Below are 18,517 nucleotides of genomic sequence, written 5' to 3'. Positions count from 1 at the left end.
GAGCATTTCAGGGTACATTAGCTAGTAGGATAAAACTTGAAACAAAAGATTGTTTTGTTGGTAGACAACTATATGGCACACTCATGAATTAACAATGTGTCATTGTAAAACATAAATATTTCTTCTGTAAATTCAATATCTCTGACTTACCTATGCAACCAAGCAATTATATCTAATTTAAAGGCATATTGCAAAAGTAAAATGTATGAGAGGATTTCAGAAAAACTACAAGATAGTCAAAGACAAATCAGTATTGCTAGAAAAATTTCCTTACTGTATTACATCATTTAACAATGTCATGGGATCATGGTGTCAAAAACTTCAGTGCTAAAGAGATCATATACATAACACTCAAGAAGATATGTAAAAAAAAATAAAAACATTAAAAACTTAGTTAGCAATTGGCAAGGAAATTTTAGGGTCTGCTTTGATGATTATCAAAACAGGCTCTAGAGAATTATCTAACAAAATTGAAAAAAATTAATATGAACATAATCCAGAACTTCCACAAATGTTCAGATGTAAGAAGCTAATTAAGAGTTTAATGAAAGAAGCTTATTATAATTATTTTATAATAATATCTAACAAACATTATTTTATATATGTATTTTTTAAATAAATAATTCAGGGCAAAACAATATTAAATACCTTACAATAGCAAAAATTCATTTTATTACAAATTTCTTAAAATATAATTGAATACTCAGTCTAAGATACTATTTATTTCTAAGCTTAATGTTCAAATTATGCCTAACAAAACTGATCTAACAGGAAAATTAAAAACAGAATTGCATATTGTGATTTATCTTTAATAAATGCTACATTATATCTTTATTTCAAATAAAAAATTTTAAAAAAGGACAGTTATTCCAATTTACTTTGTATAACTAACTATATTTAAATTAAATGTATCCAAACAAACAATAAAATAATCAACTTACATGCTACAATATTAACATATCTATTTTTGCTTTTATTCTCTGCCATTTGGGAATGTTCAGCTGAAAGATCTAAGTCAGATGACTGCTGGATTGCCTGCAAACAATAAATCATTAACATTTAGAAAAAGGAATATCAATCAAAAATTCAATTTCAGTAATTGAGAAAATAGTTTACTTCATATTCTTTAGCAAATCCTATATCTCCATCAGCATGAAGATTGGAAACATGCTTAGCCCATTGGTGAACAGGAATAGAAGCATATTCAGACTCATCTGTAGTAAATTTAACAGTTAAGATCTTGTTTAAAAAATAAATTTTAAAAAATATTGGTTTCTTACCAAAAGTTTCAGACAGAGGAGGAGAAATACGATTGCCAGGAGGATCATCTAAGTAGTAATATGCAGCTTGGAAATACTTTCTGTAATATAAAGTAACAGATATGTAAAAAATTACAATAAATAAAAATAAGTAAGTCCTTATTCATCATCACACATGTACCTCCATAAAATAAAAGAAATTATAGCGAGGAGGAGAGCAAATGACACGCAAACAATTCCAGCAATCAATCCAGCACTTATCCCAACTTCTTCGTAAGGAGCAGTATAACCTTTAAACATTATATGAAATATTAAAGTTAATGTCATTAAATAAGCATTTTATTATTATTTTCAAACTTTGCTCACTTTGAAGGAGAACTTTACGAGATTCCGAAAAGGGGCCTTTATATAATTTATTTTGTTCCACAATACTACGAGTAGCTCCTCTCACTTTTACTTCATACATTGCATTAGCCGTTAAGTTAGGTATCAGTACCTAAAAATTCATTATATATATAATTTAAATTATATTTTTTACTGTAAGAAATTAAGAAACCTCATTATATTACCGCATGGTCGGGTTTGTCGTGTGTCGAAGCCATCGTGATCTCTTCAAATTTCCAACTCTTCTCGGATCGATAGTAAACAAAATAATAATCAATTCTATTAAATACAGTGTGTGGACGTTCCCACTGAAGAAACAAAGTATCCAAAGATTGACAAGTGAGGTTCACTATGTAAGGTGCACTTGGACCTAAGAAAGAAAAAAAAATATTTCATTAAAAAGTATTTCAAAAGGAAAAAAAACAAACAAAACAATTTAAAATCAATATTCTCAAACAAAAATTAAAGACATTATTTTAAATTAAAAGAGTTTTATTGATAAAACTTTTCTAGATTACATTCAGGAGCCAAAATTCATGTTTTCAATGAGAGGGAGAATCTCCCTTGTCTTTCCCAAAAGGGAGTGACACAAATTTTGGAGGCACCTGTAAAATTGTATGTCCATTTCCTTTGTTAATATTATGGTCAACTCACAGTTGAAAAAAGATTTATTTATTTAACATGGCTAACAAGTATAGCTCATCCAAACAAGACTCAAAGAAAGTTTGATTAACAAACATTGCCACTAACCTCATTATTGATAATGTAAATATAAATTTATTAAATTGTCCCTTAATAAATGTTCATGAATTTTATAAAATTATTAATTTATTGAAAAAGACACAATCAAAATTATTAAAACAACAATTGAAATAAAATCCTGAACTCAACATTCTATTAATGTTCAATTCAGAATTTGAAAATCAAATTTGTTATTTTTTACAAAATTTTCTACAACTTTAAAAATTTTGAACTGCATCTTGATAGAGGAATTAAGCTTGATTCTAATGCAAAAAATTGTGATTCTATCTGCTTGTGTTTTCAAGATTTTTTGGAAAAAGATTTTCTCATAGAAATGCCATTACATTTTTACTACCATCTGCTGGAGATCAAATGCATAACCATAGAATTTACAATCAGCCTTAATATAAAATAAACTTTAAAAGAATTTAATTAAAAGTAAACAGTGTTGCATCTAATGTAGTTGTACTTAACAGTTTTGTAAATCAATTAAGATTTATAAAAATTGATCAGATTTAAATTCATCAGAGAAAACTTTAAAATGTTTTCTTTGATTAATTTAAATCTGATCAATTTGAATTTCTTCAAAAATAAATATAATAAATTTACCTTGAACATCTGTTCTAATTTCCAATGTATTGCTTGGATCACCTTCATATTTTCCTGTAAATGCTTTTACTATAATCTTATAAACAGTATAAGGCTCTAAAATTATGAAAAAAAATTTAATACATTAATTATATTATTAAAGTACATTTTAACATTAAATTTACAAAAATTACTAACTGAGATTCTGAATTAAATATTCCATAACTGGTTGCGGATTCAAAACTTTATGTACATCTGTAAAATTTTGATTTACGTGAAGAACATATATACGATATCCTTGTATAACACCATTAGGAGATTCTGGTTCTTCCCAACGAATTCTTAAAGAATTGTCAGTTATCAATATTCCTGTTATATTTCTTGGTTTTGTGGGATCTAAAATCATAGTAATGTCAATTTTATATTAATTTAACTTAATAATATCTAACTAACTTTCGATGATGCTTACGTCCTTCATCTGTCATGACTGCTACAGTAGCAGCTGGTCCCTGACCAGCAGGGTTAAATACTTGAACAGATACCAAATACTGAGTGAAAGTTTCCAAATTTCTGAAGGTATATTGCTGCAAATAAATAAATACTTTTAAAAAGCTAATTAAAAATCAGAACATATCAAATTAGTTAATGAAACTATTCAAATAATTTTAATGTGTTCAAAATATTTTTATTGTAGCTTAAGCTACAATAAAAATATTTTGAACACATTAAAAATTTTAAAATAACCATTGACATTGATGAACTTAATCTGCCATTACTGCACTAGAAGTTCTTTAAACCAAATAATGTCTTTTGAAAGTAGTCATTTATCTTCCTTGTATCAATCAACTATTCTTTATTAGAAATCTTGAAACAAAAGAAACACTTCAAGGAGTCAAAACTGTTTTGACTCCTTGAACTGTACTGTGTTTGAATCCATTTATCTTTAAGTGTTTGATATGACAAGATGTGCAATATCTTGAGAAATGTTAATCAGAATGAACTGTTTTAACTTCTTGAACCATATATAATATATTTCTTTTGTTTAAAGTCTTATATATTATATAAACTAAATTAATAATGAATACTGTTTGAAAATGTTTAAAACTACTAAATTTTACAAAATAAAAATAAATTTGGCTTTTATAGCATTTCCACATTTCAAATCAATTTTATTATAAGTGTTAAAAGTAATCTCATAGTTCTAGTTGTATCTTATGCATTATTCATTACAACTAAATATTTATCAAAAACAATAACCACTAATTATAAAAAAATTGTAAAATAATGGAACGTGGTTTGTTGATTAAAATTTTAAAAGTAATTTTATTTGATCTAAACAGGATTATACAAGAAGAAAGGTGCTTTAAACTTATTTGCATTGAGTTAATTTTTATCTTAAGTTAAAATCTTGTTATTAAAAAATCCTTAAAAACTAACATTATTAATTGGTATCTGTAGCAAAGACAAGATCTCAATCTCTAATGTAATGATAGCAAAGAAGTTATTTTGACTGAGTCAATGCAATGTTTAAAAAATTCATAAATATTTTAAACATAATTGAATTTTAATTGTTAAGATTTACACAGTCTATAAATAGCTGATATCTGACTTACATACATTTAACCTTACTTAAAATTTTCTAGCTGGTGCAAATTTTAAAAAAGCCGTTACAGTTATATATCCCTCAGGCCCTGATCATCACTTCTGCCAATACAAATATGTTATCTATCTTTTTTGTACAAAAATTCACTACCTATAAATTCACCCAGCTGATTTTTCTGAAAAAACAAACCTTTTGGTTTACTTCTAAGACCTGCTTTAGGTGTGAAAAATTTTTAAACTGATGGAACTTCTAACATTTCAATGTTCTAATATTTCGAATGCAGAAGAGCTCACATGTACTGTACATTCAAATTTAAAATTTTAAAGAATCGACCAATAGGACGCATCCAAGTGTAAAAGTTCTAAAATCTAGTATAACCCAGTTTCTGGAGAAGTTTTATTTTACATCTATCTTTTGATTCTTATATTATTTTTGATTATTAAGTGTTTGTAATGGCACTTATTTTAATCTTTTTATTCTACATTTTAATTAAAGCATATTTTTGTAACTTTTCGTACAAGACTTCTAAAAAATTGAATAAATTTATATACATTTACAGCAAAAATTATTTTGCTTTAATCAAATTCAGTGTGTACAGTTGAGTGCTACATAAGCATTCAAGGAAACTTCAACTTAAATAAAGTTCTATGGAATCCAACCTTTATGTAAATTGAAGAATGACAACGTGTATTTTTATTTTACTGAATACAAACACAGATACAATTTCCTTTTTATTCCAATCATAACAAAAGAGAAGAATATGTCATCACTTTTTCAATTCCATATTAAAAACAAAAAGAAAATAAAACAATATAATAAAACAGCTTTAGATGGCAATTAAATTAAAATTGTATATAATAAGATAACAGATAATTAAATCAACAACATTTTACAAATACTGTATTAAAAATATTTTTAACTTTTTTTAATTAAATATTTTTTTTATTTCATAGAATTTCATATCTAAACGATTCTAAATAACAATAGATTTGTAAAAATATCTTTTGTCCAGTATTTAATTTATGTTTCAGAAAAGAAATGTTTCTTTTTATAAGATTCTGAATCTATCTAAAATTATATCTAAATTATAAAAAATTTTTTATAAGTATGAAAATTATTAAAGCCATAAACTAATAAAAAATTAATATTTAACTTGGAAGATCCAATACCTGAGCTCACTAACACACAAATGGAAAAGATTAGTTAAAATCTATAACCATAAAGAAATAAATCTTTAAACTGGCAGATTTATTTAGTCAACCACATTTGGATTCACAAACACTGTTTTAAGATATATATGTTACAAAATGTGTAACATTTAAAATCAAGTATGCACTTAATGAATATAAGCAAAAATATATACATGACTTAAAATATACTAAGCTTATAAACAGTTAAATGAAACATATAATACTATTTATAAAGCATTTTCTGTGTTTTAGATGTTAAATTTACATCAGGCAATTAATATAATATCTTTTTTTGGCAGTATTTAAATAATTCTAACATCTTTGTACATTTGGCTAAGTTTGAATCTTGTATGTTCCAGCTGATGTTTGTTATTTGTACTTGTTTACATGTGTATTGATCTGGTTTATTTTCATTCAGAAGATTTGATTTAAAAATTCAAAACAAATATAATTATTAGAACATGTTGAAATGTATGCAAATTACATTCTGATTAGTCAAAAGAGGGTCATTCAATTGCAATGAATTTACATCTAACAACTTAATATAACTTCTGCTTCCCAACAAGTAGAACAAATGCATATGGCCTAATAAAAATAAAACCATAGTTGAGATTTTTAACAATCATAAATGCTAAAAAGTTAAGCAGTCCTATTGCTTTCATTTCAGATAAAACATTTTTTGAGACTGACCATTTTATCATCAGACCTTCAATACTGTTTTAATTTCAACATAAAATACAAGCATTCTAAAGCAGTTACAGTAAAATAAAGTAAACGATAACTGCTATAGGATTAGCTGAGATGCTATTCCAGTTTTTGCAACTATTGTCATAATTAGGGTTTCTCATTTCCCAGTTGTTTGCATGTCCCGGGATTTCGGGAAAAAAGTGAACTGTTTCTGAGAAATCCCAGGATAGACTTAATTATTTTTAAGATATACAAAATATCTTGAAATCAAATGATATACATTTTTTATTTTTTAAAGTAATTTAATGTGTTCTGCAACCTCCAAAATCATATTAATAATGCTGTGTAAGATGTATGTTAAAAATTACCTTTGAATTACATAAAAATTTTCACAAATAGAAAAAATTTATTAAAGTTTGCTGGAAACTGCATATAACAGCAACAAAAATGCTTTGAATTGAGTTGAAAATTAAAGAAAAATGAACTTAGATCAAACTTCTAACTTAGAAGGTAATTTTTGTTTTTTAAATAAAACATAATACAAAATATTATTGTAAATTTTTATAATAAGATTTTAAAAAGCAAAGATAGACAATACCCCTATTACTCAATCTGATTCTTATTTTAGTAATGAAAAGTCCTGCTACCGAGAATGCCCTTTCCGATTCAATTGATGTCAGTGGAATCGTGTTTAATGCATTTAAGAGAAGACAGATATTATGTGCTTTTCACCTGTTTTCACCGGAAGATTTCTAGTTCTTTTTCGAGATTGTAGTACTTCTTTTGCTCTCTAGTATTCTTGATTTGTCTACCTTGGATGCTTTAATAGAAACATCGAGCTTATAGCCCAATAATTCGGCAATTCGTTTGTCTTTAATAATCAGGTTTATGAAGAAAAACTTCATACTCATTTATATCCTTGCACAAGTTACCAGATAGGGTTAAAAATTAAGACAGCATCAGCACAATTATTCCAGATATTACAAGTTTTGACTAGTGTTACCCGTCCGGGAATTGACTCACTGCCCGGGTAAACTATTAATTTTGTCCGGGAATTTCATAGAAATTGTGAAATTACGATGAAACAAAGTTCTTGCAAATATTTTTACAAATTTACACTATTTTAACAGCAAAAGAACTCACACTCACTGAAACTCATCTGCAATTCTGCCATGTTCGTTCGTTTACGTATGGTGTGCAATCTGTCAACCTTCCTTTTTTTTTTGTTTTTTGTATGTACAATCATACATATCTATGGGCTATGTTATCTAGCACATTGTTCTTCACATTGTAAAATCAAATTGCACATATAACTTCTGTTCGAACAAACCTGACCTGCTGTCTGGGTCAGCGATTTTGAAAAGGTGGCAACACTAGTTCTGACAACTAAAGAATTTTCAGAGTCCTGCCACAAATAAGCTACGCATTGATTATAGACCATTTGTGACATGCCATAACGAGCAAAAATTTAAGAAACTAATAAGTAGGTTTAAAATTAATAAATACAAATGTATTCTGACAGTTTATGAGTTAATTATACTTTCTATTTGCTAAATTTCCTCAACCTTAACACAAAATAAGAAAAAAATAACCTTTTAAAAAATTTGTGGGATTTCCTGGATGAGAAGAATTTCCTGGGTTAAAAAAACAACCAGGATCCCATTTGAGAAACCCTAGTCATAATATTATTTGTTCTATTGTAAATTTTCTCAGGATTTAATTTTCCTTGAACCTTGTTTGCAAGATCAGACATATTTGGCATCCCTGGTATTTTGTCTGTCTAAAAACGTAACACAAGAAATTTATATACAGGAACTTACTTTATATTAGTATATAGTAGTTCTTTAGTAGTTTAGTAGTAGTAATTTATTATAAACATTATTTCTTATTTTTTTGTCGTAGGAAAAAAATAATAATTTTTATTACATACACCAGTGTCCCAATCTCATTATTTAAATGGCATAGTGTGTAAGATAAAAAAAACTATTAAATATATTTAAAAACATGAAAATATGGTCACATTTTAAAAAAACTAATAATAATAATGAAGAAAAATCAGTCAAAAACTCTAAAAAATTTTTTTATAAAAATCTGATGCATTTTTTAAATAACTTTTCATAAAAAAATTGAATAACCATTGTTGTGGCAAAGAAATTTTGCATTTTTGAAAGTCAAAAAGTCCATTAATTAATACCCCAAGCTAAAAAATAGGTCATTTGTGTCACAGATGACAAATTCAATTTTATTTCTATTAATAAACATATTACATAAATTTATAATTGTATGCACTCTCCTACGACAATAACACATTCGTATATTAAAGCATTTTTTTAATTTTTTAAATTTTTATGTTAATTTATCAGTTTAGTGTTGTGTTGCAAATTATACAGAAGCTCATTTAATTATTTGTAGGATTTAATTTGAATTTTCCAAACTAAATAGTAATAATTATTAATTGACTAAAATTGTGCTGCTGTCAATGGCCGCACACCTTAGAGGTATGAAGGAGTACATGTCAGGAGTTGCAATTTGACACAGAGTACTTGGTGCCCAAATCATGCGCACATAAAATAAACCAGACTTGTAGGTAGTCGAGACCGAAAACTGGGTCAAAATAAAATACAAAATGCTGAGACTTTCTAAAACAGGAGTGAGTGCAAGATTTGTGCATGTGTTGCTCGCGCTCTCGTCCCAAGAATGGCTTCGCCATTTTACTTGTTTGTTCATAAATTGTTGTTTTATTCTGTTTACAATAAAATTAAAGGAAATTTTCGGTCTTGAAAATATTCTGTACCTTGGCAAAATATAGAAGAAAACATTGCTAGAAGAGTTAATATTTAAACATTTTTTTCTGGACCATAAATCCTATCATCAAAATCCTCAAAAAAAAAAAATGAAACACAAATGTTGGTAACATGTTATAAAGCACTTTGAGCATTTGAAAGTTTGAACATCCTTTTAAGAATTCTGTTACATGACAGAAAATTTCAAAACATAAAACAAGTAAGAACAGAAATGTGTGCTCAAAACTGCTTTATAATACATAAGTCATGTTTGTTTAATTTTCTGTTTGCGGATTCTGATGGGATTTACGGTCTCTAAATTATCTAAATCCAAGTAAAAAAGTAGACTCCTTAACTGTTCTAGCATAACAAGGAGTTGTCTGGTTTATGTAAGTATAGATAAAATATTTTGCTATCCGTTTAAAGTAATTTTTACAAGAAATAGATGGTCATAAACAGTCTACAGTTCATCTGAAACCTGATTTAATAGTCTGCAGATAATATAACTGAGTACTACTGCTCTATACCAATTGGTACAATATTAGGCATTAAATAATTAAAACTAAACAAAACAAGTCTTTTAACATTTACTGCTCTTGTATTCATTTTCAAAATACTAAAAATTAGCCAGCTTTGTAATATAATTACAAAACTACTTGGCTTGAATGGGAAATAACAAAACAGCTGGCTTATATCTGAACAAAAACAGTGCCAACTCTGTAACTGAAAGCATCTGTATGCAGATGGAAATTGATTCAGTTTTTAATTGGCCAATATCACTCATCATAAGTTTGTTTACTTGTTAATACAAGTAAACAAACTTATTATTAAATTATAAAGTGCTACAATGAAATATAGAGAATTGCATGTTAAATGTAAGTAATTATAAAATATCCATAATTAAAGCTAGATATTAATGTTATTTAAATATGTAAAACTAAAAAAAAGTCATATGATTATTAAGTTATTAGATAAGATTTGTTATTTGCATAAACATAAATTGTGTTAATCATGATAAATCAAATATCATCATTTATACACTACAGTACTAGATAATACTAGGAATAAAATACTAGATAATTCTGAATTAAATATTTTGCTCGGTAACAATCAATTGAAAACTGTTGATAATACCTTGTATTTAATACTTGGGTATATTTTGATAAAAACTCATTATGAAAAACTTACAACTTTTTTGGCTAAATTTTTTGGTGTATTATAAACTATGAGACATTTTTTGTCAGTAATCGCTATTAAAAATTTGTATGTACCAAAGATTCACCTTGGTACATACAAATTTACGTTACAAAATCTTAATTTAGAGATCTGAATAAAAAAATGTTTAACTTAATGTGTTAGCAAAGATATATAAGGTTTGCATTGTTATTAAAATGGAATGTATCAATGTTAAATTTATACAAACTTTATAAATACAGTATATTAAGACAATTTTATTGAATTGTTACAAACAGAAGATAATGAAAGTTGGAAGGGTAAATCACTCAGAATAGCTGATTTTCTAAAACTCTCAAACAGATTCAATCTGTAATTTATCAATTATAAAATGTGATTTAACTTAAGCCAATGCAGTCTGCCTTATAAAATAACAGTTATATGAATTGTCATTGATAAGAATTTAAAAAAGTTGCGAAATTATCATACATTTAAGAATACTGTTAACTTGTATTTTGATGTTCATTTGTATTTCTTTATGATTTTGTTTTGTTATGCTTTCATAAGGGAGCTATAAAAAAGAGGAAACTTGCTGTTTCCTTTTAGTATTAATATTTAATTATCTAAAACATTGTATTTTTGAGTGCTGTTTTTATATTAATATGTATCTAATACAATAATTGTAATTATTATTAATTAATATTGGCAGTATTGTTATTTTTTCATTTCACAAAAACTGAGAAAGTTTGAAATGTCTGGTTGTTGATGTCTTTACTTATCTACATATATTAAGCTTATTGTAATTTTAAAATAATAATAAAGTATGTAACACAATTTAAAATTTAATATCGTCACAAAGAAATTCTGATTTAAAATTTTTTAAAATTAATTTGAAATCAATACAAATGTATGAAAAATCAAACCAATAACAAGTTCTGTAATCGATGCATTACAGTAAAAGATTTACTGTTAAGTAATTTTTATTACACACATATACTCTGCATCAAAATAATATAAACACTACAAGATTAAAAGCAATTTTGATAAGGTTTAATGAAGCAGTTATCTATCATACATAGTCATATTTTTGTTGTTTTATTAAATTAAATATTTTATTATAATACACCAGTGGTTCCCAATTAGTTTTTCCTGTGTACCACTTCAAGAAAGAGCTCAAACTCGCGTAGCCCTCATAGCAGAAATACATATTCATCCATACTAATATTATAAATTCAAAGGTAATTCTGTATGTCTGCCTGTTACCTTTTCACGTCTAAACCGCTAAACAGGTTTTAATAAAATTTGGCACAGAGATAGCTTACATGTTGTAGATGGACATAGGCTANAATGTGTTCAAAATATTTTTATTGTAGCTTAAGCTACAATAAAAATATTTTGAACACATTAAAAATTTTAAAATAACCATTGACATTGATGAACTTAATCTGCCATTACTGCACTAGAAGTTCTTTAAACCAAATAATGTCTTTTGAAAGTAGTCATTTATCTTCCTTGTATCAATCAACTATTCTTTATTAGAAATCTTGAAACAAAAGAAACACTTCAAGGAGTCAAAACTGTTTTGACTCCTTGAACTGTACTGTGTTTGAATCCATTTATCTTTAAGTGTTTGATATGACAAGATGTGCAATATCTTGAGAAATGTTAATCAGAATGAACTGTTTTAACTTCTTGAACCATATATAATATATTTCTTTTGTTTAAAGTCTTATATATTATATAAACTAAATTAATAATGAATACTGTTTGAAAATGTTTAAAACTACTAAATTTTACAAAATAAAAATAAATTTGGCTTTTATAGCATTTCCACATTTCAAATCAATTTTATTATAAGTGTTAAAAGTAATCTCATAGTTCTAGTTGTATCTTATGCATTATTCATTACAACTAAATATTTATCAAAAACAATAACCACTAATTATAAAAAAATTGTAAAATAATGGAACGTGGTTTGTTGATTAAAATTTTAAAAGTAATTTTATTTGATCTAAACAGGATTATACAAGAAGAAAGGTGCTTTAAACTTATTTGCATTGAGTTAATTTTTATCTTAAGTTAAAATCTTGTTATTAAAAAATCCTTAAAAACTAACATTATTAATTGGTATCTGTAGCAAAGACAAGATCTCAATCTCTAATGTAATGATAGCAAAGAAGTTATTTTGACTGAGTCAATGCAATGTTTAAAAAATTCATAAATATTTTAAACATAATTGAATTTTAATTGTTAAGATTTACACAGTCTATAAATAGCTGATATCTGACTTACATACATTTAACCTTACTTAAAATTTTCTAGCTGGTGCAAATTTTAAAAAAGCCGTTACAGTTATATATCCCTCAGGCCCTGATCATCACTTCTGCCAATACAAATATGTTATCTATCTTTTTTGTACAAAAATTCACTACCTATAAATTCACCCAGCTGATTTTTCTGAAAAAACAAACCTTTTGGTTTACTTCTAAGACCTGCTTTAGGTGTGAAAAATTTTTAAACTGATGGAACTTCTAACATTTCAATGTTCTAATATTTCGAATGCAGAAGAGCTCACATGTACTGTACATTCAAATTTAAAATTTTAAAGAATCGACCAATAGGACGCATCCAAGTGTAAAAGTTCTAAAATCTAGTATAACCCAGTTTCTGGAGAAGTTTTATTTTACATCTATCTTTTGATTCTTATATTATTTTTGATTATTAAGTGTTTGTAATGGCACTTATTTTAATCTTTTTATTCTACATTTTAATTAAAGCATATTTTTGTAACTTTTCGTACAAGACTTCTAAAAAATTGAATAAATTTATATACATTTACAGCAAAAATTATTTTGCTTTAATCAAATTCAGTGTGTACAGTTGAGTGCTACATAAGCATTCAAGGAAACTTCAACTTAAATAAAGTTCTATGGAATCCAACCTTTATGTAAATTGAAGAATGACAACGTGTATTTTTATTTTACTGAATACAAACACAGATACAATTTCCTTTTTATTCCAATCATAACAAAAGAGAAGAATATGTCATCACTTTTTCAATTCCATATTAAAAACAAAAAGAAAATAAAACAATATAATAAAACAGCTTTAGATGGCAATTAAATTAAAATTGTATATAATAAGATAACAGATAATTAAATCAACAACATTTTACAAATACTGTATTAAAAATATTTTTAACTTTTTTTAATTAAATATTTTTTTTATTTCATAGAATTTCATATCTAAACGATTCTAAATAACAATAGATTTGTAAAAATATCTTTTGTCCAGTATTTAATTTATGTTTCAGAAAAGAAATGTTTCTTTTTATAAGATTCTGAATCTATCTAAAATTATATCTAAATTATAAAAAATTTTTTATAAGTATGAAAATTATTAAAGCCATAAACTAATAAAAAATTAATATTTAACTTGGAAGATCCAATACCTGAGCTCACTAACACACAAATGGAAAAGATTAGTTAAAATCTATAACCATAAAGAAATAAATCTTTAAACTGGCAGATTTATTTAGTCAACCACATTTGGATTCACAAACACTGTTTTAAGATATATATGTTACAAAATGTGTAACATTTAAAATCAAGTATGCACTTAATGAATATAAGCAAAAATATATACATGACTTAAAATATACTAAGCTTATAAACAGTTAAATGAAACATATAATACTATTTATAAAGCATTTTCTGTGTTTTAGATGTTAAATTTACATCAGGCAATTAATATAATATCTTTTTTTGGCAGTATTTAAATAATTCTAACATCTTTGTACATTTGGCTAAGTTTGAATCTTGTATGTTCCAGCTGATGTTTGTTATTTGTACTTGTTTACATGTGTATTGATCTGGTTTATTTTCATTCAGAAGATTTGATTTAAAAATTCAAAACAAATATAATTATTAGAACATGTTGAAATGTATGCAAATTACATTCTGATTAGTCAAAAGAGGGTCATTCAATTGCAATGAATTTACATCTAACAACTTAATATAACTTCTGCTTCCCAACAAGTAGAACAAATGCATATGGCCTAATAAAAATAAAACCATAGTTGAGATTTTTAACAATCATAAATGCTAAAAAGTTAAGCAGTCCTATTGCTTTCATTTCAGATAAAACATTTTTTGAGACTGACCATTTTATCATCAGACCTTCAATACTGTTTTAATTTCAACATAAAATACAAGCATTCTAAAGCAGTTACAGTAAAATAAAGTAAACGATAACTGCTATAGGATTAGCTGAGATGCTATTCCAGTTTTTGCAACTATTGTCATAATTAGGGTTTCTCATTTCCCAGTTGTTTGCATGTCCCGGGATTTCGGGAAAAAAGTGAACTGTTTCTGAGCAATCCCAGGATAGACTTAATTATTTTTAAGATATACAAAATATCTTGAAATCAAATGATATACATTTTTTATTTTTTAAAGTAATTTAATGTGTTCTGCAACCTCCAAAATCATATTAATAATGCTGTGTAAGATGTATGTTAAAAATTACCTTTGAATTACATAAAAATTTTCACAAATAGAAAAAATTTATTAAAGTTTGCTGGAAACTGCATATAACAGCAACAAAAATGCTTTGAATTGAGTTGAAAATTAAAGAAAAATGAACTTAGATCAAACTTCTAACTTAGAAGGTAATTTTTGTTTTTTAAATAAAACATAATACAAAATATTATTGTAAATTTTTATAATAAGATTTTAAAAAGCAAAGATAGACAATACCCCTATTACTCAATCTGATTCTTATTTTAGTAATGAAAAGTCCTGCTACCGAGAATGCCCTTTCCGATTCAATTGATGTCAGTGGAATCGTGTTTAATGCATTTAAGAGAAGACAGATATTATGTGCTTTTCACCTGTTTTCACCGGAAGATTTCTAGTTCTTTTTCGAGATTGTAGTACTTCTTTTGCTCTCTAGTATTCTTGATTTGTCTACCTTGGATGCTTTAATAGAAACATCGAGCTTATAGCCCAATAATTCGGCAATTCGTTTGTCTTTAATAATCAGGTTTATGAAGAAAAACTTCATACTCATTTATATCCTTGCACAAGTTACCAGATAGGGTTAAAAATTAAGACAGCATCAGCACAATTATTCCAGATATTACAAGTTTTGACTAGTGTTACCCGTCCGGGAATTGACTCACTGCCCGGGTAAACTATTAATTTTGTCCGGGAATTTCATAGAAATTGTGAAATTACGATGAAACAAAGTTCTTGCAAATATTTTTACAAATTTACACTATTTTAACAGTGAAATAACTTGCACTCACTGAAACTCATCTGCAATTCTGCCATGTTCGTTCGTTTACGTATGGTGTGCAATCTGTCAACCTTCCTTTTTTTTTTGTTTTTTGTATGTACAATCATACATATCTATGGGCTATGTTATCTAGCACATTGTTCTTCACATTGTAAAATCAAATTGCACATATAACTTCTGTTCGAACAAACCTGACCTGCTGTCTGGGTCAGCGATTTTGAAAAGGTGGCAACACTAGTTCTGACAACTAAAGAATTTTCAGAGTCCTGCCACAAATAAGCTACGCATTGATTATAGACCATTTGTGACATGCCATAACGAGCAAAAATTTAAGAAACTAATAAGTAGGTTTAAAATTAATAAATACAAATGTATTCTGACAGTTTATGAGTTAATTATACTTTCTATTTGCTAAATTTCCTCAACCTTAACACAAAATAAGAAAAAAATAACCTTTTAAAAAATTTGTGGGATTTCCTGGATGAGAAGAATTTCCTGGGTTAAAAAAACAACCAGGATCCCATTTGAGAAACCCTAGTCATAATATTATTTGTTCTATTGTAAATTTTCTCAGGATTTAATTTTCCTTGAACCTTGTTTGCAAGATCAGACATATTTGGCATCCCTGGTATTTTGTCTGTCTAAAAACGTAACACAAGAAATTTATATACAGGAACTTACTTTATATTAGTATATAGTAGTTCTTTAGTAGTTTAGTAGTAGTAATTTATTATAAACATTATTTCTTATTTTTTTGTCGTAGGAAAAAAATAATTTTTATTACATACACCAGTGTCCCAATCTCATTATTTAAATGGCATAGTGTGTAAGATAAAAAAAACTATTAAATATATTTAAAAACATGAAAATATGGTCACATTTTAAAAAAACTAATAATAATAATGAAGAAAAATCAGTCAAAAACTCTAAAAAATTTTTTTATAAAAATCTGATGCATTTTTTAAATAACTTTTCATAAAAAAATTGAATAACCATTGTTGTGGCAAAGAAATTTTGCATTTTTGAAAGTCAAAAAGTCCATTAATTAATACCCCAAGCTAAAAAATAGGTCATTTGTGTCACAGATGACAAATTCAATTTTATTTCTATTAATAAACATATTACATAAATTTATAATTGTATGCACTCTCCTACGACAATAACACATTCGTATATTAAAGCATTTTTTTAATTTTTTAAATTTTTATGTTAATTTATCAGTTTAGTGTTGTGTTGCAAATTATACAGAAGCTCATTTAATTATTTGTAGGATTTAATTTGAATTTTCCAAACTAAATAGTAATAATTATTAATTGACTAAAATTGTGCTGCTGTCAATGGCCGCACACCTTAGAGGTATGAAGGAGTACATGTCAGGAGTTGCAATTTGACACAGAGTACTTGGTGCCCAAATCATGCGCACATAAAATAAACCAGACTTGTAGGTAGTCGAGACCGAAAACTGGGTCAAAATAAAATACAAAATGCTGAGACTTTCTAAAACAGGAGTGAGTGCAAGATTTGTGCATGTGTTGCTCGCGCTCTCGTCCCAAGAATGGCTTCGCCATTTTACTTGTTTGTTCATAAATTGTTGTTTTATTCTGTTTACAATAAAATTAAAGGAAATTTTCGGTCTTGAAAATATTCTGTACCTTGGCAAAATATAGAAGAAAACATTGCTAGAAGAGTTAATATTTAAACATTTTTTTCTGGACCATAAATCCTATCATCAAAATCCTCAAAAAAAAAAAATGAAACACAAATGTTGGTAACATGTTATAAAGCACTTTGAGCATTTGAAAGTTTGAACATCCTTTTAAGAATTCTGTTACATGACAGAAAATTTCAAAACATAAAACAAGTAAGAACAGAAATGTGTGCTCAAAACTGCTTTATAATACATAAGTCATGTTTGTTTAATTTTCTGTTTGCGGATTCTGATGGGATTTACGGTCTCTAAATTATCTAAATCCAAGTAAAAAAGTAGACTCCTTAACTGTTCTAGCATAACAAGGAGTTGTCTGGTTTATGTAAGTATAGATAAAATATTTTGCTATCCGTTTAAAGTAATTTTTACAAGAAATAGATGGTCATAAACAGTCTACAGTTCATCTGAAACCTGATTTAATAGTCTGCAGATAATATAACTGAGTACTACTGCTCTATACCAATTGGTACAATATTAGGCATTAAATAATTAAAACTAAACAAAACAAGTCTTTTAACATTTACTGCTCTTGTATTCATTTTCAAAATACTAAAAATTAGCCAGCTTTGTAATATAATTACAAAACTACTTGGCTTGAATGGGAAATAACAAAACAGCTGGCTTATATCTGAACAAAAACAGTGCCAACTCTGTAACTGAAAGCATCTGTATGCAGATGGAAATTGATTCAGTTTTTAATTGGCCAATATCACTCATCATAAGTTTGTTTACTTGTTAATACAAGTAAACAAACTTATTATTAAATTATAAAGTGCTACAATGAAATATAGAGAATTGCATGTTAAATGTAAGTAATTATAAAATATCCATAATTAAAGCTAGATATTAATGTTATTTAAATATGTAAAACTAAAAAAAAGTCATATGATTATTAAGTTATTAGATAAGATTTGTTATTTGCATAAACATAAATTGTGTTAATCATGATAAATCAAATATCATCATTTATACACTACAGTACTAGATAATACTAGGAATAAAATACTAGATAATTCTGAATTAAATATTTTGCTCGGTAACAATCAATTGAAAACTGTTGATAATACCTTGTATTTAATACTTGGGTATATTTTGATAAAAAC

General features: G+C 26.5%; 1 protein-coding gene across 4 annotated transcripts in view; it reads right to left on the bottom strand.

The window, feature by feature from the left end:
* The window catches only part of LOC111623448 (tyrosine-protein phosphatase 99A-like), a 55,075-nt gene that overhangs the window by 11,361 nt on the left and 25,197 nt on the right, over window positions 1-18,517 (bottom strand). For 3 of the 4 annotated variants that reach the window (XM_023366031.1, XM_023366033.1, XM_023366034.1), the window contains exons 6-14: window positions 3,442-3,556; window positions 3,171-3,368; window positions 2,994-3,089; window positions 1,829-2,013; window positions 1,626-1,755; window positions 1,441-1,549; window positions 1,281-1,360; window positions 1,117-1,214; window positions 942-1,035 (exon numbers count right to left, since the gene is read on the bottom strand). In XM_023366031.1, coding sequence (XP_023221799.1) covers window positions 942-1,035; window positions 1,117-1,214; window positions 1,281-1,360; window positions 1,441-1,549; window positions 1,626-1,755; window positions 1,829-2,013; window positions 2,994-3,089; window positions 3,171-3,368; window positions 3,442-3,556 — 1,105 coding nt within the window. Of the gene's footprint in view, window positions 1-941; window positions 1,036-1,116; window positions 1,361-1,440; window positions 1,550-1,625; window positions 1,756-1,828; window positions 2,014-2,993; window positions 3,090-3,170; window positions 3,369-3,441; window positions 3,557-18,517 lie in introns of all 4 variants that reach the window. The other variant, XM_023366032.1, reaches the window with a different exon arrangement.

This window comes from Centruroides sculpturatus, unplaced genomic scaffold (genome assembly GCF_000671375.1).
Source record: "Centruroides sculpturatus isolate CEXI.00-Female unplaced genomic scaffold, Cexi_2.0 scaffold315, whole genome shotgun sequence".
Taxonomy (NCBI): domain Eukaryota; kingdom Metazoa; phylum Arthropoda; class Arachnida; order Scorpiones; family Buthidae; genus Centruroides; species Centruroides sculpturatus.
This window is presented reverse-complemented; position numbering and strand designations above follow the sequence as displayed.